Source organism: Drosophila mojavensis, unplaced genomic scaffold (genome assembly GCF_018153725.1).
Source record: "Drosophila mojavensis isolate 15081-1352.22 unplaced genomic scaffold, ASM1815372v1 contig_74, whole genome shotgun sequence".
In the NCBI taxonomy this organism is placed as follows: domain Eukaryota; kingdom Metazoa; phylum Arthropoda; class Insecta; order Diptera; family Drosophilidae; genus Drosophila; species Drosophila mojavensis.
The window spans coordinates 26,626,807-26,649,863 of NW_025318899.1; the positions used below are offsets into that span (position 1 = coordinate 26,626,807).

At 41.3% G+C, this 23,057-nt stretch overlaps 1 protein-coding gene across 34 annotated transcripts in view; it reads right to left on the bottom strand.

The window, feature by feature from the left end:
• LOC6583656 (glutamate-gated chloride channel) overlaps positions 1-23,057 on the bottom strand; it is a 112,100-nt gene that overhangs the window by 73,597 nt on the left and 15,446 nt on the right. For 26 of the 34 annotated variants that reach the window (XM_032731880.2, XM_032731862.2, XM_032731877.2 and 23 more), the window contains exons 2-4: positions 12,949-13,767; positions 12,814-12,828; positions 12,059-12,147 (exon numbers count right to left, since the gene is read on the bottom strand). In XM_032731880.2, coding sequence (XP_032587771.1) covers positions 12,059-12,147; positions 12,814-12,828; positions 12,949-13,767 — 923 coding nt within the window. The remainder of the gene's footprint in view (positions 1-12,058; positions 12,148-12,813; positions 12,829-12,948; positions 13,768-23,057) is intronic. The other 8 variants (XM_032731875.2, XM_032731858.2, XM_032731860.2 and 5 more) reach the window with 1 other exon arrangement.

Below are 23,057 nucleotides of genomic sequence, written 5' to 3' on the forward strand. Positions count from 1 at the left end.
TCGCAAACAAACTGTTGCGATTCTTACTAACAAACCAGTGCTAATGATATTTGACCCAAAATACCCAGTGGAACTGCATACTGATACAAGTTCAATCGGGTATGGAGCGATACTCTTACATAGAATAGAAAATAAACCATATATCATAGAGTATCATAGTAAGACAACAACTACATGTGAATCTAAATACTCGTCTTATGAGCACTGACCAAACAACACATAGACTAGACATGTAGAGCAACGTTTTTCCACGCCGCAAAATCTGTGTAGCAGGTCCCGGCCAACTTCGTATTCGCTCGGCTTGGTATTGGCTGGCTCGGGTAATGAAAGATAGCACGACGAAATCAGTGCGCTCTAAGCACGCAAACGAAATGGTCATGTATGCGCTTTGCGTTTTTTGTCTTACTCTCCCTCTCTCTCTCTCTAACTCTCTCTCTCTCTGTGGGCTCTCAAATCATGAAGCTCAGCAGCGCACAAAAATTGAAATTTCTTCGCGACGGTCCCAGCTCTTTCCTTTTGAGTAAAGAGTATACCGAAATCTTAAAATCGTTTGCGACATTCATGCAAACAAAATGTTAGCGTTTCGATATATATTTATGGGAAGGGTATGAATGCGTTGAGGCGCATAAAGAATATGATCTCGCGACGGGCATGCACACACACTCTTGTAGTCCCTTGCCACATACATGTATGAGCATTTGTGACCTGCGTGCGTTACTCTTGCTGCTTGTAGCAATTTTTAAGCCCAGCATTTGCATTTGGTCGGTCTTACGGACTGTCATAACCACTTTAAACAGATGTACTATGTATGAACATACATACATATGTACATAATTACATTTATATATTATTTTTGCTAATCATGTTTATAAATGTGTTTATATCCGTAAATAATTATATATAATTAAAATTATTTTATACACATTTTTAACCGAAAAAATTATCGTAAAATACTACTAACTTTATTAAATGCTTTGCAATATATGAAATACACATTACATATTATACTCAAGCTTTACTCATTATTGTCAAAAATTTCTAATTAAGTCATAATGGCCCATTTGATAGTCACCCTACGATTCAAATCATACAAAATGTACAAACTACTAAATCCGGAGACAATTAGCTTGCCATCCCATACAAGCATACACATACACAAATGTATGTATGCATGTGCTCACGTCACAAGTCAGACCAACGGCAAATTTTGGGCTTTACAATTTGCACAGCCTATTCTGCACAGAAAGAATACATTTTCGCGACGAGCATGCACACACACATTTACATCCTTGCTACGTGTATGTGCTTTTGTGTGCGTGCGTCGCGAAACTCAATTCTTTCTCAGTATTTTCGTCTATTATCAGCCCAAAATTTGCCGTTGGTCTGCCTTGTGAAGTGAGCACATGCATACATACATTTGTGTATGTGTATGCTTGTATGGGATGGCAAGCTAATTGTCTCCGGATTTAGTAGATTGTAAATTTTGTATGATTTAAATCGTAGGGTGACTATCAAATGGGCCATTATGACTTAATTAGAAATTTTTGACAATAATGAGTAAAGCTTGAGTATAATATGAAATGTGTATTTCATATATTGCAAAGCATTTAATAAAGTTAGTAGTATTTTACGATAATTTTTATACCCTGAACCCATTGAAAATGGGAAATCAGGGTATAATGGTTTTGTGAAAAGTATGTAACAGGCAGAAGGAATCATCGCAGACCCCATAAAGTATATATATTCTTGATCAGCACGACGAGCTGAGTCGATATAGCCCTGTCCGTCTGTCCGTCCGTCCGTCCGTCCGTCCGTCCGTCCGTCCGTCCGTATGAGCAAAAGAATCTCAGAAGATATAAGAGCTAGAAAGCTGAAATTTGGCATGCATACTCGTGTATACCATAGGCAGTACAAGTTTGCTTTATTTTTTCGATAACTCGTCCGATAACTTTTTTATCGAGAATAATCGAAAAATCGACTTGTTTTTTCAGCCTAGTTTGAACACTTTTAGACCTGGAGACTTCAAATTTGCGTTGTATATAAAGTTAATGGATACAAAGATTTTGTACTTTACAGATTTTGGATACCACGCCCCCTTCTCCCCCAATTTGTAAAAAACGCATTTCAAGTACTAGAGACTTGTGCTTTGGAATGTACACATATTTTAACCATATGATTACGCTCTGAAAGTTTCATTAAGATCGTATGTCTACAAAAGAAATTATTCAACAAATAAATTCTCATAATATTGCCCACATTGCAGCGCAGCCCAAGCGCAGTCGCTGCTAACTGCGCAGTCAGCAGAGCGCGTGCTTATTAGTGCATGTGTATGTATGTGTGCATAAAAGAAGTCCAGACTGATTAGAATATCAGCTTGGAGGGTTCAGGGTATCTCCTAGTCGAGCAGTCTCGACTGGAGCCTTCTTACTTGTTTCGGTTAAAAATGTGTATAAAATAATTTTAATTATATATAATTATTTACGGATATAAACACATTTATAAACATGATTAGCAAAAATAATATATAAATGTAATTATGTACATATGTATGTATGTTCATACATAGTACATCTGTTTAAAGTGGTTATGACAGTCCGTAAGACCGACCAAATGCAAATGCTGGGCTTTAAAATTGCTACAAGCAGCAAGAGTAACGCACGCAGGTCACAAATGCTCATACATGTATGTGGCAAGGGACTACAAGTGTGTGTGTGCATGCCCGTCGCGAGATCATATTCTTTATGCGCCTCAACGCATTCATACCCTTCCCATAAATATATATCGAAACGCTAACATTTTGTTTGCATGAATGTCGCAAACGATTTTAAGATTTCGGTATACTCTTTACTCAAAAGGAAAGAGCTGGGACCGTCGCGAAGAAATTTCAATTTTTGTGCGCTGCTGAGCTTCATGATTTGAGAGCCCACAGAGAGAGAGAGAGAGTTAGAGAGAGAGAGAGGGAGAGTAAGACAAAAAACGCAAAGCGCATACATGACCATTTCGTTTGCGTGCTTAGAGCGCACTGATTTCGTCGTGCTATCTTTCATTACCCGAGCCAGCCAATACCAAGCCGAGCGAATACGAAGTTGGCCGGGACCTGCTACACAGATTCTGCGGCGTGGAAAAACGTTGCTCTACATGTCTAGTCTATGTGTTGTTTGGTCAGTGTTATGAGTTAGAAACTCTAGCAGTAGTTAATGCAGTAAAGCACTTTAGACATTATTTGCTTGGAGTTAAATTCGTTCTATTTACAGATTGTAATTGCCTAAAGGCGTCGAGAACAAAAATTGAATTAACACCAAGGGTATATCGATGGTGGGAATTTTTACAATCCTTCGACTTCGATATACAGTATCGGGAAGGGAAGCGTGTGGCCCACGTAGATTTTCTCTCTAGGAATCCCCTGCCCAACAAGAAAGAAAAGTCACAAAATAAAGTCCAAGAAAAACGTGTAGAAATTATGACTGTGTCCGAAAGCTGAATTCAAGCTGAACAGCAACGCGACCCTAATATTTCAGGTATAATTCGCAAATTGATTGAAGGTGAGCTTTTGAATGATTTATCATTCACGTATGAAATTAGAGCTCAAGTTTTGTATAGGAAGATTCAACGCAATGGTAAGTCTCGTAGTTTACCAGTGATCCCGCGATCGTTTCGTTGGTCGGTAATAAATCAAGTTCACGAATCAATATTCCATCTCGGTTGGGAAAAGACCTTGAATAAGGTATACGAGCACTATTGGTTTAAGGGAATGACAAAGTATGTCAGAAAATTCGTAGCGAACTGTATCACTTGTAGAGTTACAAAATCGACTTCAGGAAAGGTTCAAGCCGAATTAAACCAAATTCCTAAAGTGAGCATACCTTGGCATACATTGCATGTAGACATTACTGGGAAGCTGAGTGGCAAAAACGATCGCAAAGAGTATATAATAGTACAAATTGATGGATTTACTAAATATGTGTATCTGCATCACACATTTAAGCTTGACGCTAATGGCTGTATCAACGCATTAAAATCTTCAATTGCGCTATTCGGAGTACCCACTCGAATAATAGCTGATCAAGGTAGATGCTTTACAGGTGTGAAATTTGCTGAATTTTGTGCTTCTCAGAAAATCCATCTCCATTTGATAGCTACAGGAACCAGTCGGGCCAATGGGCAGGTCGAAAGAGTGATGAGCACTTTGAAAAATTTACTAACAGTCGTTGAGGCTAGTGATCGAGTATGGCAAGATGTTTTGGGAGAGGTGCAATTGGCACTAAATGGTACAGTTAACAGAATAACAAAGTCAAGTCCGTTAGAGCTCTTAATTGGTAAGAGTGCCAGACCGTTGGGTTTAGTTCCCATTAGTGAAAATGAGCCTCAAGTTAATGTCGCAGAGATAAGAGCACAAGCGATAAAGAATATAGAGAAAGCAGCCCAAATTGACAAAGTTAATTTTGATAAACGGAAAGCCAAGATTGTGAAGTTTTGTATAGGAGATTATGTTCTAATTAAAAACAACGAACGTATACAAACAAAGTTAGATCCAAAGTTTCGTGGACCTTTTGTAATCATAGAAGTTTTAGAAGGTGATAGATATAAGCTGAGATCTCTGACAAATAAACGACTGTACAAATACTCACATGACAGTTTACGAAGAATGCCTGAGGGGCAAGTACCAAGCGAGCTGGATATCGACGGAGATGAAATGAGTTCATCTGAAGAAGCGGGTGAAACAGACCGTATGGAAACGGGTGAAACACCGTATGGAAACAGTTGAAACAGACTGTAGAGACGGGGGATAGATGCCGTCTGGTTGAGTAAATACAGTGGAAGGACTGTAGTGAAACAGTTGAAACATACTGTAGTGACACAGTAAGAGTGACTGTGTGGAGACGGGGATAGATGCCGTCGTGGTGGTACCTTGCCTAGGATTCTCGAGACGTAAACATAACAAGAAATGACCGATTAACAAGAATAAGAATGTAGTATAAATGTACTGAAAAGACAATGTTAATGAAATTAGAATGTAAAAGAAAATTATTGAAAAGACTGTGTTTATGAAATTGGGATGTAAAAGAAATGTACTGAAAAGACAATGTTAATGAAACTGGAATGTTATGTTGAGAAACGGTTATGTGAATTGAAAGCATGAATTGAGACGAAATACTTGTGAAGAATGTTTAATGAATATTGTTTGTTTTACTAAAGTTTGGAATTAGTAAAATGAGTATACACGAGACCGTTGCCTACACGTGGGCGTGTAGATTGTCAGGTTGGCCGTGTCGGAGGTAAATTGATAGCGTACAGTATTTTGAAAATACGCGCCAGTACTCATAAGGTTCTGTTGAGTGAGCAGTGTTGTTCTATGTAGGATCAGATTGGGATAATGCAACACTAAAATGGTGAGACGTCAGTAAATGCTGACTGATATCACTGACCAAAGAACACATAGATGAGACATGTAGAACAAACTTTTTTTTATTTGACAGTCACTTTACAATGCAAACCATACATAATTTACAAACTATTAAATCGAGAGAGAATTATCTTCCCATTCCATACATACATACCCATATGCAAATGTATATACATATACATATGTATATACATGTATGTATGTATGTTTGTGAGCACAAAATCGACCAAATGAAAATGCTGGGCTTTAAAATTACTATAAGCAGCAAGAGTTACGCACACAGGCCACTAATGCTCATGTTTCCAGAGACTGCAAGCATTGTGTGCACACTCGTCGCGAAAGCATTTCCATGAGTATCAACGCTGTCATACCCTTCCCACGAATAACCATCGAAACGCTTACATTTTGTTTGCATGAGCGTGACAAACGCTTTTATGATTAGGTATACCCTTCACATCAAAGGGAAAGAGCTGGGATCATCACGAACAAAATTCAATTTTTGTGCGCTGCTAAGTTCGGTGATTTGAGAGACCAAAGAGAGAGATAGAGTGAGAGAGAGAGTAGGACAAATAGCGAATAGCCTTGCTTCATATAAGAATGGGACCATTTCGTTTGAGCGCTTGCAACGAACTGACTTTGTAGTGTTGTATTTTCACTGCTCGAGTCGTAAGAGACGGAGCCGAGCAACTACGAAGGTGAGTAGTCCCTCATGCACATTTTTTCGGTGGTGAAAAAGTTTGTTCTACATGTCTCATCTATGTGTTCTTTGGTCAGTGCTGATATCGAGCGTGGCTCAGGGTTGTGTTGGACGATGAATGTGAAAAGCGCGTCACTTAAGCTTGTGAAGAGAACCCAACAAGAAGCTCCGCTGAGACTCGCTGCACAATTTTAGAGGTGTAATGGAGGGCAATATTCCCGAAGAGTCTACCTTGACTGTGGATTTAAATAGATCGTCGATATGCATATAAGCATAAATAAATAATAATAGCATAATATAAAGCATAAACAATTTGGAGACTCTAGCTTTAAAGATATAGGAGATATAAATTTATTACTGGTTTTCGATAACGTCTTTAATCGATAACAAAATAACGGGGCAAATTATCGATATTTAAAGCAAAACTCGATATGTGCGTGCTATACACGGACCTAGGACTTTCAAGTCTCTAGCTCTTATATCTTCTGAGATCGACGCGTTCAAACATACGGACAGACGGACGGACAGACGGACAGGGCTAAATCGACTTAGCTCGTCGCCCTGATCAAGAATATATATATAATGACAGAAGCAACGCTGGAGATCTAACAGCGACTCTCAATTTGCGCAGGGCAGCGCAGCGACGCCGAAGCAAAGAGAGCGCGCAGAGCTAAGAGCGCATGGCTTAGAATCAAAAGTTCTTGCGCAGCAAAACGCACACAAATGCACTTAGCAGAGCAGAGCGAAGCGCAAAATTAGAGTTCGAGGGACTTATCCTTGGACTCTGGAAACGAACGGACGTACCGGACACAACGACTTCGACATGATGGCCGACCAATTTTCATAGGACACGTGTTATCTTTTCTTAGTGAGGGCGAGTGCCGGTACAATGAGGAGTGTTAAGCTAGTTTATTATTAGTGAAGTGAACGAAATAAAGGCTTAATCGAAGAAAATTTCAAGTGACTGTGAAATATCGCGAAGTGGGCCAGAGTTGCCAGTTTCGAGGTTGAGTGCACGGTGGCCACCACATAAGACTCTGAGCGCCAGAGCTGGTTCTGGGCGGCCGCAGGCTATTCTGCCCTCGAGATTGGCTCTCTGGGATACAAGTGTCTCGCCACAGCCCACAGCACTGATCGCATGATTCAAATCTGAGCGTTATACACCAGAGTTGAATCGTGGCGATGGTCAGCTTGGCTGTGTGCTAGGCAGGGGGGCGCTTTTCGTCACAGGTGTCTCACCGCAGCTCAGCAGGAGTTGCGTAATTTGGCTGAGCCGAATTGCAGCAACGGGCAGTTTAGCTGCGCGTCCAGAATTTGGTTGTATTGCGTGGTATCGTGAACGTGAGCATTATACGTCAGAGCTGGGCCGAGGAGGCGATCCACGTGGCTAGCCTCGAAGCTGGGTCATCGTGCCCTAGATATTCAGTCGCAGTATACGCCGCTTCTGAGCGTTATACGTCAGAGCTGGGATACAGCGTTCCAGGCCTTCCTATTGTAGCTGCAGTTATTTCCCTGTATTTTCGTGCCCCAATCACGGATAGTTCGGCCTTTTCGGCCCGCTATCCGCTCTCATATCCCGATCTCGAAATTTATAAAAATTCTTGTAAACGACCCTGGGGTGACTGAGAGTTGTACCCCGGCCGTAGAATAACTTCTTTACAAGTGGCGCACGAGCAGGGACTCGGGATTAATGAGAGTGGTTTCTTTCTGCGATTAAAGCCCCGTGGAAAGAACCATACAAGGCACCATATAGACCTTGGGGAAAACCAGGTAGCATGTGAATCATATAAAATAACGAAGCCGCAGAAACTTCTAGAATGCAAAATGGCCGCCGAAAATGTCAAAATGGTACAGTAGCAACCACGAAGCGGCACAATTCGTAGGAGAACACATAGCAAAGAAAAATTTCCGATAACGGCACTGTTAGGTGAGAGTCAGTAATGGACCGAGACAAGATCGGACTGAGTAGCCGAAGTCGAACTCGGGTGTCGGCGGCATCGTAGATACGAGGCACGAGAGAGATGGGCACAACAAGACTGGCTAAGCGTAGCAATTCTTCGTGGGACATCGAGCGCTTGTCTACCAGCTATCGACGGGTACACATCGACCGCGCATATTTTAGAGCTACAATGTATCATCGTGGGATAGTGCACAGTTGCCACACATCTTCGCAGGATATCTCATCGCTACAGTGCATCGTCGTGAAATATTTCGCAGGTGTATAGCCGCATCACAGGGCACCTTATCGTTCCAGGGCATCAACGTGGGATAATTTATAGTTCACAGGGCAACGTTCCAGAGCGTCATCGTGGGATATTTCAAAAGCATCATCGCAGGATATCTAATAATCACCAAGGATACACATCGTCGCAGGATAATCACAGTTACCGGGCTGCTATCACTACAGGATTTGGTTTCAACAGCATGGGAGGATACTCCAATCGTCGTGGGACATTTTGTAAATATCGGCGTGGGACGTTACACAACACCACGAGAATTCGTCGGAGGATATTTGGAATACCGTCGTAGGATATTTTGTAAATATCGGCCACGGGGTATTTAAAATATAGTTTTGGGATAACCGAAAAATCATCGTGGGATATTGCTTCTGTCACTATCCGTTGTCGCTGTCCGCGGCTGCGCTATTGCTTGCCGTTGTTGTTGTTGTTGGTTCTATGATGATTTGTGTGCATTGTTAGTTGCGTGGTGTAGACTGTATTCGGTTGCCGTTTTGATTTTTATGCATCGCTTTCTGTTGCTGTCCGTTTGTCATTAATATTGTCCGATGCCGCGCCGTTTCGTTACTCGTCGTTGTTAGTGCTGCTGTTGCCATGCAGACTGTGCGCTAGCTGAGCGCCGTTAGACTTCCTCAGTTGTTCTCTGTTCTCGCCCGTGTTGTCGTTGCGTCCGTCTGTTGTTGCGTCGTCCTATTACTACTCTACACTATATGAATGCGAAGGGTATATCTACTTAGCTTAATTTATATCTTCATGATTTCTCTTAATTCTAAGACAGGGGCTTAAAACTATTGTAATACTGGGGCGTAATCCGACCCTGAAAAACGTGATACTTCACAATACATACGGACGGACAGACAGACGGACAAGGCTAAATTGACTCAGCTTGTTGGCCCGTCTGTCCGTCCGTCCGTCTGTCCGTATGTTTGAACGCGTCGATCTCAGAAGATATAAGAGCTAGAGACTTGAAAGTCCTGGGTCTGTGTATAGCACGCACATATCAAGTTTTGCTTTAAATTTCTCCAAATTTTTTATGTATACTTATATGCATTTTATAAAATTTCGATTTTTATCAAAATTTACCGCCCACCCCTTAATTAACCCCTCACCATCACCTTTGTTAAAGGCGTATTTCAAATACTAGAGACTTGTGTACGCACATTATTGTTATAATCATGATATGAAAGTTTCATAAAGTTCGTGCTACATTACGGGGACGACAGTGAGCTTCTCAGGCACACTGTACGTGATGCGGCAGTTGGGAGAGTGGGTTGAGCAGAATGAAGGAAGCATTCCTTACTCTCTGAGGATCGCTTAGCTGCATGGTCGCCGTGCCTCACTCAGGGATGAGACCGTCGTGGAGGACGACGTGAGATGAGAGCTACGTCCAGCTCGCAGCCTGAAATAATGACACGAGGGCAGCACAGCCAAAGAATATCCAAAGGTGGCCAAGCAAGTGGAGTGGAGCTTCCGCTTCGAAGGCATCACAAAGCGTTTGGAGTTCCTGGGCTGGTCGGCTGCCAGAACTGCTGAAAGGCATACCCTTGAAATATTACGTGGCCAAAAACCAGCTCTGGACGGCGTGGGCGACGTTTGTGCGTAGCTTCCAGAAGTTCTTCTTGCCCAGAGGCTACCTGGAAAATCTGGAAGATGACGTCAAGCGCTGTCAAAATCTATATGGAGCAGCCCGTGAGTTGACGCTAATTTACAACAACAGCCTGCCCGATCTGAGTGCCTACGCCCGTCCGTATCAATTCAGGAGTCTGGTGGAGTTCATGCATCTGGCAGAGGAGTTCAAGGAGTTGGAGAAGGAGCGGGAGAGATTGCGGAAGCAGCCACCGACTGGCCGGACGCTCATGATGGCCATGGACGATATTGGAGGCGAATGGTCGACGAAGTGAAGCCTTCTCCTGCGCCAGGGACACACATACCAAATCCAGCCAGCGCTTTTGCGTGCCGCAACAAGGCGCTGGAATTCTGCTGACAGTACGGGCGCATTGGAGTGCTAACTGCTGCTTGTTGCCGGCCTGTTGACGGCGATCGTGGCCATTGATTCCACTCAGCAAAAACCCAAGATCGACACGGAGATCAGGCTCCGAGGAGTGGACATGGTCCATGCTACTCGGCGGCACATACGCAGCTGCACTCAGGTTGACGCGCAGCTGGAGATGAGGATTAGTCTGGGGAGTCAGCAAATCCATATGCCACGATCTGGTGCTGGGCTGGAATTTCTGGCTGCTGCAAGTGGATGAGCTGTTAGCCAAAGGTTGCATCGAGCCCACATAGCGCGCCGATTATCATGGTCCGCAAGAAGAGTGGTGGCTATGCATGGATTTTCAGCAGCTGAACAACGGGTGCATCACATTCTGGACCAGCTGCGAGAGGCAAGCTACATCAGCAGCTTACATCTGAAGGATAGGTATTTGTAGATACCTATGGAAAAGGCCAGCGACCACTGACGGCATTCATGGCGCCTGGAAAGGGGCTGTACCATGAAAGGTGATGCCGTTTGGACTCCATTCAGCACTGGCTACATTTCAGAGAGCACTGGATCAGATTAAATGCTGACGCATGCCTTCCCCTACCTGGACGACATCATCGTCATTGACAATACGCGTCAGGAGCATATAGACAACCTGCGAGAGGTGTTCCGGCGACTGCAAGTAGCCAATACGAGGGTCAACACTTACAAACGGCGATTTCTTTAAGAAAGAGATGAAATATCTGGGTCACAAAATCATGGAGGGCCCAGAGAAAGTGGCTGCTATATATGGATACAAGAAATTATGGACTTGGGGCAGAGGCGTGCCATTTGGTCAAAAGCAAGGAGATACCTGTTGGGACAGGATGTCGCTGACTCACTAAGCTACGCCAGGACCAACAAATGGTGCGACAGAAGTTTCCAGACTATATGAAAGAGTTTGATTGCTCGTTCTTAGGGGCATTAGCGCATGGTTCGGGATCCCAGTCGGCACTGAAGCTATGCTACGATGTCGTGATACGTAACTACATATAGTTAGCTAGAGGCCGACCTAGTGAAGGCAATCTCCTGCTATAATGCTTTTCTAGCCCCTTGCTTAATCGGCGAACTCATTTAGCTCTGTTGTGAATTCACTAATCTATTTGGGCTTAGGAGTATTATGTCCTGTTAGAGAAATATTGCTCACCACTTGGATTCTTCTTTTGCGATGTAGTCTGCACCTCACAATAGAGCTGGGAATTCATCGATGGTGGCACCACTCGATGGATATTGCAGCGATGGAAAAAACCGTCAATACTATCGATATTTCCATCGGTAATTTGAAAGGGTTTGGTTAAAACAATTTAAAGGTTTTAAAAATTCATTTAAAATTGTTTAAGCCTCGCGAATAAAATTCTAAATTGTTTATAATGTTTTTAAAGTAATTTTATGACTTTTCAAAGGAAACAAAGATTTTCGGGCACTGGTTCATAAAGACCAAAGAGTTGACTATAGTTGACTTAAACTCGACCTTCGACCGGACCGACGCATCTGTCATCTCCTTTTGGACACCTTGTATATTGCACAGTTACCCTTTGGCAGCCTTTTGATTTGCTATGTACGTCGTGTCCACATTGCACATTGCTTAAATTGATTTTTCTCACTTTCAGTCTACAATGGAACACTCTGCGATAGCGACCGTATACATATAGAACATTGATTTTTATTTTTAATTGAAAAATATTAAAAGTCTCTCTTACCATTCACAGGTGGCAGTAATCGTTTATCATATCGTTTCTTCTCAAGTAATAAATCTAAAATCTCTTTATCTGAACTGGACTCGTCAAATCTGCATATAAAGAATACAATATTAATTTTAACTAAATAGTATTCATATTTCAATTGTGTTGTTAGGATATTTGCACACCTTAAAAATGTAATTAAGTTGATTATAGTTTATATTATTATTAATACACATATGTATATAGTTAAATTTATGGGTATATAAAATGCATACATTATTTTTGAAGTACATGCTCTTAGTATAAATTAAATTAAAATTATTTGTATTCAAGGATTATGCCATAAGGATGCTGAATGAATTGTGTACATTCATAAAAAGCATATGTGGCGAATGGAATGACGTACCTATGTATCTTAGCGTGAAAAATCAGACCTAGATCTTAAAGTTAATAGTTTTACACACTCATTAGGGTTACATATTAATGTAACCTCTAACTGTATAAAATTGTTATTGGTTCAACGAAAAAAAATATATATTATATAAAAGGGTTAGAGGCTTAGCGAAATAAATATAGTCGCTGTAACACATGATATAGTGAGCCCCATTAAATATAATATAACAAACAATATATTGTTATAAAAAATTAACAATTATTAATAAAACGGTTAATAAAATTAAAAAATAATGGTTTTTATTTGGTTTTTTTAATTTTGATTTTGATGTTTTCGTGATTTGCCTGTTAGTTGCTAATTGCCTAAATGTAAAACTTACTTTGACCAATCGATGCTGTGAATGAAAGAATTTTATAAGACAAATATAAATTTTGGAGTAAAGTGATAGGCGAATAATATACATTGAAAGAATGAGTAATAAATGGTTACCTAGGCTTCTGCGAAAATTACTTACATTGGATGCTTATCGATGGCAACCGTTTCCGATTGTGTAGCAGCAGCCGCGGATGGGGTCGTCAGATAGCACAGCATCAATATAACACTGGAAGCCGCATAAAAGCTAAACGATTGGCTATATTGTTTGTAATGCTGTGCCATATACTGATATCCAGCTCCTAAAGTGGTGCTCAGACTCGAAAGAATTGCGGCTGACATAGTTACGGGGACAACAGATCTGGCGATATTGCTTATGCATAACGTTAGATAGGCAAAAGATCTCTCCATACACACATTGTATAAATTCTCTTGGTGCCGAAAATTATTTTTGTCTATACCTGTAGCATTTGTTATGTTAGTTTGAATATGGCACGTGGGTATTCCAGCCAGTAAAGATTTTCCAGCAAAATCGTTAGATTTTCCATTATTGCTGCTACGTCCCCTGGACGTATACTTCTGATTCCAGCGACACCATCGATAATTCTCCCGGTCATTTTTTTTAATTTTTGGGTTGCGGCTATAGCAATTGGAGCAATTTATTTGCAAAGAGCTTGGCTGCGTCCGAATATTGATTGTAAAAAATGATTTGCGTCCTGCCAACGTAACTTGGTTGTCATGCAGTACTTGCAAAAACGATTGATGTTTTTGTTCCGCTAAAAGCACTTTTACTGACGCCTTTAAATGATTACCGGTCGCTCTTGCTGTTTCCGTTTTAAAAATTTGTTGGTATTTGTCCAATTTTGAACTATTGCTAGAAGAATAGTTTTGTAATTCTTTTGTTATAATTTTTTCGGGCTGATTTATAGCTGAGTCAAAGTCGTAGCCCATGGTACGATAACTGGAAGTAAATATTTACATATATTCGATAAAGTGCATATAATATCAAATTTTATCATATTTAAATATTTTGTATATTTAATATAGCCTGAACCCATTTTCAATGGGAAATCAGGGTATAATGGTTTTTGTTCCGTCTGTCCGTATGTTTGAACGCGTCGATCTCAGAAGATACAAGAGACCTAAATTTTTTTCGTAAAATCTCCGTGTATACCATGCGGATAGTTAGTTATGCTTTAAAAATCGATAAATCCTCCCGATATTTTTATCGATAAAAAACCTTATCGAAAATCAGTTATAAAATTATATCTCCTACAACTTTAAAGCTAAAGTCTCCAAAAAGTCTCCAAAACTCGGAACAAGCTATAATCAACAATAACATCGACCGCACTCCACGAAAACGCGACTCGAACACGTGTATGCGTGTTTTTATGTGTTTGTGTGTGCGTATGAGTGTTTGTGTGTGTGTGCGTGTGTTTTGTGTAAGCAGAAAGACGCGAAAAATTATTGAAATAGCTATTGCTCGAAGGTTTTAGGGGATCTCGTAGTCGAGCATTCTCGACTAGAGCTTTCTTACTTGTTTAGTTTTTATACTTTATTCACGAATGTGATGTGAGTATATTAGCAATGTCCGTCTTGCTGTACGTGCAAATGTTTCTAGTATTTGAAATAGGACACTCACACGCACACACACACACGCATATACACACACGCATACACACAAACACATACACACACCCACACACACACACACACACACGCACACACGCATAAACACTCTTACACGTGTTCGAGTTGCGTTTTCGTGGAGTGCGGTCGATGTTATTGTAATCCATCGTTGACTATAGCTTGTTCCGAGTTTTTCCCTGTGAATGTGGAAAGATCTAAAGAAAACGTGTATGCTGTGAGCACAACGTACACAGCGATCTCGAAAACTACCAGAGACTTACTGCGCGGCGGTTCGTGGGGTAACTCTTGCACTCAGTGGTGCAAGAGAGTGGGGCAGGCGTCAGGGCTGGAAATTGCAGCGGATGACCAGCTAACTGCTCACTAACTTTGGTGAGTGCCTAAGTCTTAGCAAAGACAGCAACCTAACTTCTGGAGCGAAGTCGCAGTTATTAAAAGTTGTGCATACTTTTGGGCTCTCGCTGTAGTTAATCTGAGTCTCTAAACTCAAATTATATTAGTAGCCGTTGCCCAATACAGGCTTCACCTTGTGGTAGTTCGTTGCAGCGATCACCGCAGCAACAACAGAGGGCGTTGACGCACACGCCGACTTTTAACCAGTCTCCAGTGGCTGAGTGCCAGGCATCCAAGTCACTAAAAGAAGCGTTAGCTCAAATAGGAGTTACCCTAGAGGGTTTGTCTGGGGTTTAGCGGCCTTAATGAGACAGGAGCTGGTTAGGCTAGTCCAATGGGTCTCGGGCTACAGCTGAAAATACAAACCAGGCAGGTCAACAGATATACCCGAACAGCTGAACAGTTTTTAAGGAAGCAAGCCTATTCAGAAATGACCAAAAGCTGACGCAATTCCGATTTCAGGCGTGGGTGGTTGCAGCTATGCGGACATGCTTCGTGTAGTCAAGAGCGACCCAAATTTAAAACATCTGAGCGGCGACGTTCAAGGCTTTAGGAAGACAGCTAAGGGGGACCTTTTGTTGCAACTGAGTAGGAAGCCAGAGCATAGCGCAGCGGCTCTGTGCGAAGCTGTAGGCAAGACCTTGGGTGACCAAGCGGTAGTTAAAACACTTACCAAATCAACTCAAATTGAGATTCGTGATCTAGATGAATTAGCGAGCAAAGAGGAGATCTTCGAGGCAATTAGGGTGGAATTGAAGGATAGCTCACTCTCCATTGAGGCTATCAAATCACTTCGATCAGGTTCTGGTGGACAGCAAAGAGTTATGGTTGCTCTTCCAATTGTCAATTCCATAATGCAACCTCTGCGTCCGAAAAGGCTAAAAACAGACGGACCCATCCTACTGTGAGGCTGTCCGTAAAATGAAATGTTAAGGTTCCTGCAGCTTAATTTAAATTATTGTGTTGCTAAAGCAGACCATAAGGGAAAAATATATAGACGTAGCATTTCTCAGTGAGTCTCATCACTGTTGGTTCAGCTGCCCTAGGACATGGTCAACAGATGCTAATGGCAAAGCGGTGTTGTGGGTATGTGGCAACTCAACGAATGTACTTCCGAATGCTAACTCATTCAATGGGCTCGTACGTGGCCGATACAGCAACTTATGGCTCTACAGTTGCTACCTGGCCCCCAGCATGCAGCTCAGTGAGTTCACAACGGTGCTTGACGAGCTTGCCGAGGATGCTAGGGGTCGGAAGCCCAATATAGCAGGAGATTTTAACTCATGGGCGTTAGAATGGGGTAGCCACACAACAAATGCCAGAGGCCGTATCTTACTGGAGATTTTCGCGACACTAGATGTTGCACTGCTCAACATTGGCCACGAGTTCACCTTCAATCGGGCTAGATACGGATCTGTTTGACATTACTTTTGTCACCTCATCCCTCTTTCGGGAATCTACATGGAGCCATTGCGATAGCTATAGGGCAGCGATCATACGGCACTTCTGTTCACCATAGGTGAGCCACCTGCCAGGGCGTCAACCTTGTGGAGGGAATCATATCGGCTGGATACATTTGATTCGGCGGCCTTTTCAGAGGCCATTCAGTCTCTGGGCACAATTGGTAATGCTGAGGCCAGAGCATGCCAAATGGTAGGTCTACTTTTTCTAAGAAACAGTTAGCTTACCAGGCAGCTAAAAAACAGTTGAAGAAGGCGATTCGGACAAGTAAAAGAGAATGATTCTTAGAGTTGTGTGACTCAGCCGAATATGACCCTTGGGGCAGAGCATACAAGATAGTAGTTAAAACAAGTAAGAACGTTGCAGTCGGGCGATACCGATTGCAGAAGACTCATTCACAGCCCAAACGCTGTCAACCAGAGTATATAGTGCAATTTTCAAGTCTAGTGCGCAGCAAAAAACACGGCATGATGCCATTAAAATTGGAAAATCATCGATAGCTATTGCATTCAAATTACATACATACATAATTTATACAATTTTGATTTTTATTATATATTTATATCCATACATTGGATACCGGCTTCAAGCTAACAGCAGATCAGCGCGATTTTCCTTTGCTTGTGCACACACTCATCGTCTATTCTATGCGTACAGACAGAAGCGCGCCTTTTCTCACATTCTTAGAATTTCGATTGATTTCTGGACTTTCTAGCCGTTACTGTAGTTTTGTCTGATGACGCTCTCTTATTAAGCTATTCTATTTTAGCAACTGATTGCTCGAGCAAAGCAGTGGCGCGGGTGCTAAGGGCGACGCAAGTAATGTTAGAGTAGAGGAGGTTCGAACCTCTAAGTTTAAGTTTGTTTCTTCTTAAATAGCCCTCAAATACATATACGCAAATACATACATATGTATATATAATTATATATGTAAGTCTGCACACATAGCATCAAGCATTCCAGCCTTATACACGCGCACATTAGTATGTGTGTATATATGTACACATAAATGCGTATTCTAGCATATTCTAAGAATCTCGCTGCGATTGATTTTTCTTTGCATTGTTTTTGAATTTCCAGCCGCTACACTGATTTAGTTTTAACTACTGTTGTTCGAAATGACGCTTTGGTGCTGTAGGCTGAAGCGCCGGCGATCTTTATTTTAGTTATTTTGACAAACATGCTATTTGGCTTGGGTGCGAGTTCAAATCCCGCGGAAAACTCGTTTGTGTAAATTGCAAATTTTTGTTATTTTAGCTTTTTTATATTTTATTAATTTTATAAAAATGTTTCCTTCCGTGCTATCAATTCCTATTAAGCCTATTTATGTGAACAAATACATAAATAGATGGCTGACGCATATAAATGCCGCAATATGGGCACTATAAATGCCAATTGCCACGCCCCTAGTGGCCGTAGACTCCTCATTTTTGGCACGAGCAACCGGTAACCTAAATGCAAAATTTGAATTCTTACGCTCAAAAAATGTCAAAATTACAGGGTATTTTTCGATATGCCACGCCACTAAAGAGGCTTAAAGATTATTTTTGGGGCATCGATAGAGGAGACTACCAGTAACTCAACTATCCAAATTTGAAGCTTCTAACTTCTTCTAAACTGTAGGAGATATATAATGTTTTGCGGTTTGCCACGCCCCCTATGGGCGGACATATATTTACCATAACTCGTTAGACTTGGGTGGTCAACCCGCGTATATATACCAAATTTCAGGTCTCTAGCATCAATAATGTCCAAAATATAGCCGAATTCGAAAAATCACTATATCTTCAGGTTCGATTTGCCACGCCCCTAATGGGCGTAGATATATAATTTTTGTCACCCATCTTTATAGAATTAAAACATCAGCTTACGTGCAGCATTCTAGGTTTATAACTTTAGGAGATACAGTTTCGTCCGATTTGCCACGCCCCCAATGGGCGGAGACTTATCCGCCATAGCTTGTGATCTTGGGTGGTCGGCGCGAACCTACATACCAAATTTCAGCTTTCTAGCTCTTCAACAAACATGATTTCTGGTATATCGGAAAAAGCATTTTCCGATTTGCTACGCCCCTAGTGGGCGGATCGGGAAAATGTTAACACTTTATAAATCGGAGATATACACGAATATGTGTTCCAAAGTCTCTAGCTTCAGTAGCGCGGAAAAAGATTGCGTTCATACGGAATGAACGTGAATGAGTCTAAAACTATACGCAGGTAAACAGGTGCAGCCTACGGATCACTTGGAGCTTAAGTCGATTGTGGAAACACTTAAGAGATTATGTTTTATTTATGCCATTTATGCCCCTGAGCTCGAGTCTGCTGATCAGAGCTCAACGAGCACTCAAATTGTTGTGGTTACAGACGAAGAAATCTTAGTAGCTCTTAGAGGTCTGAGAGCTAACACAGCCGGACGGTATCAGCTGGAGTACCCAAAGTCTCAGTACTGGGGCCTCCCCTATGGAATATTATGTACGACGGTGTACTGCGCTTGGAACTTCCAGCAAGTGCGCACACCATTGGCTTTGCTGATAATGTAGCTGTCGTCTCCATAGGCAAGGAGCTCAAAGATACAGAGGATATGTGCAGCGAAAGTATCAATCGCATACGAAGCTGGTTGACAGGAGCTGGGCTCGAGCTAGCGGCACACAAGACCGAAGTTGTACTAGTCAGCAGTCGCAAAAGAGTGGAAACTGCCAATATAAAGATCGGCAGCGTCACCATTGCGTCAAAGAGGGAGATAAGATATCTTGGTGTCATGATAGACACAAGATTAACTTTCCATGCATACCGACGAATGCTCTTGGTACGGACGAGATCTGGTGGAGGACGCCTACCACGACTTATTCGAATGTGGACGATTCCTAGAGGACAGGCGTTGTCTGGAAGAAGCAGTGGGCCGCTCCATTAGAGCGGACAACATGGTCAACGTTATGCTGGGATCCGAGGCAGCTTGGAAACTTATAAGCACCTTCGCACCGTAGTTACCTAAACACATAATGTATTATATAAGTAAAGTTGTAAATAAACGAATAAAACACACACACCCACATACACACATATACACGCACACAAGCACCCACGCCTAAACACGCATGGGCTGCAGTGTGCTATGAGAACTTAATTGTTTAATAACTTTTTGTGGACATACGATCTTCATGAAACTTTTAGATCGTAATTATAACTATAATATGCGTGCTCTTGCCAAAGCACAAGTCTCTAGTATTTGAAATACGCCTTTTAGGTGATGGTGAGGGTGTTGACTTAGGGGTGGGAGGTGAATTTCAAGAAATGCCGAAGTTGTATCAAATGCATATAAATATACGTTCAAAATTTGGAGAACATTTCAAATACTAGGGACTTGTGCTTTGGCAAATACATGCATAATCATGTTATAATCATAATCTGAAAGTTTCATGAAGATAGTCCATCCAAAAGAAAAGTTATTAAACAATTAATTTTCCATAGTAAGCCAACACTGCAGCGAATGTGTGTTTATGCGTGCGTACGTATGTCTGTGTGTGTGCGTGTATGTGTGCATATGCGAATAATTAATGAAATATCAGTTTCTCGAAGAGTTCAGGGGATCTCGTAGTCGAGCAGTCTCGACTAGAGCTTTCTTACTTGTTTTACTTAGCTTTTATGCAAAGCTATCTTTAATTCACCATAGTCAAATGTAATTGGAAAGATCTAACCTCGGAACAGCATACTTATCTTCGGTTCATCTACCACACATATTTCAGTTTTTTTTTTTTTTTTTCAGCAGGCACAGCTTCTTTACACTTTTATTTATTATTAACTCCACACAATTCAGATGTTGATTCTCCATTAGTAAGCGAAAAGTTGATCCCACTTCTGATGTCGGATATTTCTGTACAATAGATAATTTTGTGGAGTGCAGCGTGTTCCTGCACTGTTGCCCTTCTTCCTCTGGCTAATCAACTGTCCGATTTTCACTGGCACGTTCGATTCCATCCATCGCAACCAAATGGCAACCTAGTCAGGATATTAGTGTTAACTAACATCTCACTCAATCAATATTACCCAATACTATGCATGAACCGATATATCTATAAGATATTCTCTTCGAATAATTCTAACATCTCCGACATATACATATAAAATTAGCAGACTCTAGCCACTAACCACAGAACACATAGACCGGACACGTAGTGTTAAGCGTTAAGCGTTAAGTTTGAGCGTTGCGTCTCACACAACTTCGTATTTGCTCGGCTCCTCACTTTTTGGGTTCGGACTACGAAAATATACGAAAGCACAATCATTTCGCTTTATGCGCTCGACCGAGGTAGTCGACTGTTGAACAAAAGATGCCACTATGCTCAATGTTTTACTTTCGCGACGAGCGTGCACGCACACACTCTCTCTTGCTACATGTACTATGAACATTTATATGCCTGTGTGCGGGGGTCTTGCTGCCTGTAGCAATTTTAAAGCTCAGCATTTGGTCGATCTTGTGGAGTGCTCACACTTACATACATATGTATGGTCGATTGTGTGTACACAGGGGACACGATGCTAACAAATTATGGGATATCACTTGTAGAAGCATTTGTATGCCTGTGTGCTTTTACATGAGCGTGTGTGTATATGCATGTGTGTAAGCATGGGACGTGAACATTGGCGTGTGCCTACCAAAACTTAAAATGGTGTGAACGATTTAGGCTTTTAATTTAAGAGGCGCGCTTACAATTTAAGTAGCTAACAAACTAAAGTAACAGATGCACTTCCCATTACTTTTATAGGTATTTTTTAATTGTATGATTTTTATGACATCTAACAGAGGCACCCTTTAAAATGGGTCCATTTGGCTAGTAGTCTTATTAACAAGTAAGAAAGCTATAGTCAAGACTGCCCGACTACGAGATCCCCTGAACCTTTCGAACAACTGATATTTCAATAATTATTCGCATATGCATACATACACGCACACACACAGACTTACGTACGCCCGCATAAACACGCATAAAACTGCAGTGTTGGCTTACTATGGGAAGTTAATTGCTTAATAACTTTTCTTTTGGATGGACTATCTTCATGAAACTTTCAGATTATGATTATACCATAGATATGCATGTATTTGCCAAAGCACAAGTCGCTAGTATTTGAAAAAAGGGTAAATTTTGACAAAAACAGAAATTGGACAAGTAAGCACGTTTCAGTCGGGCGTTACCGACTCATTCACATCCCATCAGCAATTTAGTAGTTAAGTTTCGCAGTAATAATGTAGAAAATGTAGTTTTTCCCGATATGCTACGCCCCCACTGGGTGTAGACAACTCACATTTTGTCAGTTCTTAGAACGAGATAACGGTACTCTAATTGCAAAGTTTGAATGCTTAACCTCAAAAAATGTGCAAATTACAGGGTATTTTTGGATATGCCACGCCCCTAAAGAGGCGTAAAAATTATTTTTGGGTCATCGATAGAGGAGGTTACTGGTAACTTAAATAGCTAACAGCTAAAGCTTCTAGCTCTAAAACTGTAGGAGATATAGACTTTTGCGGTTTGCCACGCCCCCTGTAGGCGGACATATATCCGACAAAACTTTTTGGTCTTGGGTGATTAGCCTGAGTATATATATAAAATTTGAGGTCTCTGGCATCAATAGTGTTCAAAATATAGCAGAATTTAATAAAGTAAGAAAGCTCTAGTCGAGAGTGCCCGACTACGAGATCCCCTGAACCCTTCGAGCAATAGCTGTTTTAATCATTTTTCGCGACACGCACACACACACACACACGTTTATACATACAGGCATATACACACACATCATACACAGACAGAGATACGCACGCACGCATAAACACGCATTGGCTGCAGTGGTGGCTTACTAAGGGAAATTAATTGTTCAACAACTTTTCTTGTGGAAGTAGTTTCTTCATGAAACTTTTAGATTGTGATTATATAATGGATATGTATGTATTTGCCAAAGCACAAGTCTCTAGTATTTGAAATACGCCTTTTACAAATGTGTGGGTGAGGGGGTGAATTAGGGATGGGTGGTAAATTTTGACAAAAACCGAAATTGTATAAAATGCGTATAAGTATACATAACAAATTTGGAGACTCAAGCTTTAAAGACGTAAGAGATATAAATTTATTACTGGTTTTCAATAATGTTTTTAATCGATAACAAAAAAACGGGGCAATTTATCGATATTTAAAGTAAAACTCGATATGCGCGTGATATACACGGACCTAGGAAAAACAATTTCAAGTCTCTAGCTCTTATATCTTCTGAGATCGACGCGTTCAAGCATACGGACAGACGGACAGGGCTAAATCAACTCAGCTCGCCCTGATCAAGAATATATATACTTTATGGGGTCTGCCACGCCTCCTTCTGCCTGTTACATACATTTAACAAAACCATTATACCCTGATTTCCAATTGAAAATGGGTTCAGGGTATAAAAATCACTATATCTTCAGGTCCGATTTGCCACGGCCCTAATGGGCGTAGACATATAATTTTCCTTAGACTTTATAGAATCATAACATTAGCTGACGTGCAAAATTTCAGCTTTGTAGCTGTAAAACTCTTGAGGATATAGTTTTATCCGATTTACCACGCCCCCAAAGGCCGGAAATATATCCGCCATAGCTTGTGATCTAGGGTGGCCGACGCGGTCCTAGATACCAAATTTCAGCTTTTTAGCTCTTCAACTAACATGATTTCTGGCATATCGGAAAAATTTTAACACTATATAAATCGGAGATATACTCGAGTAT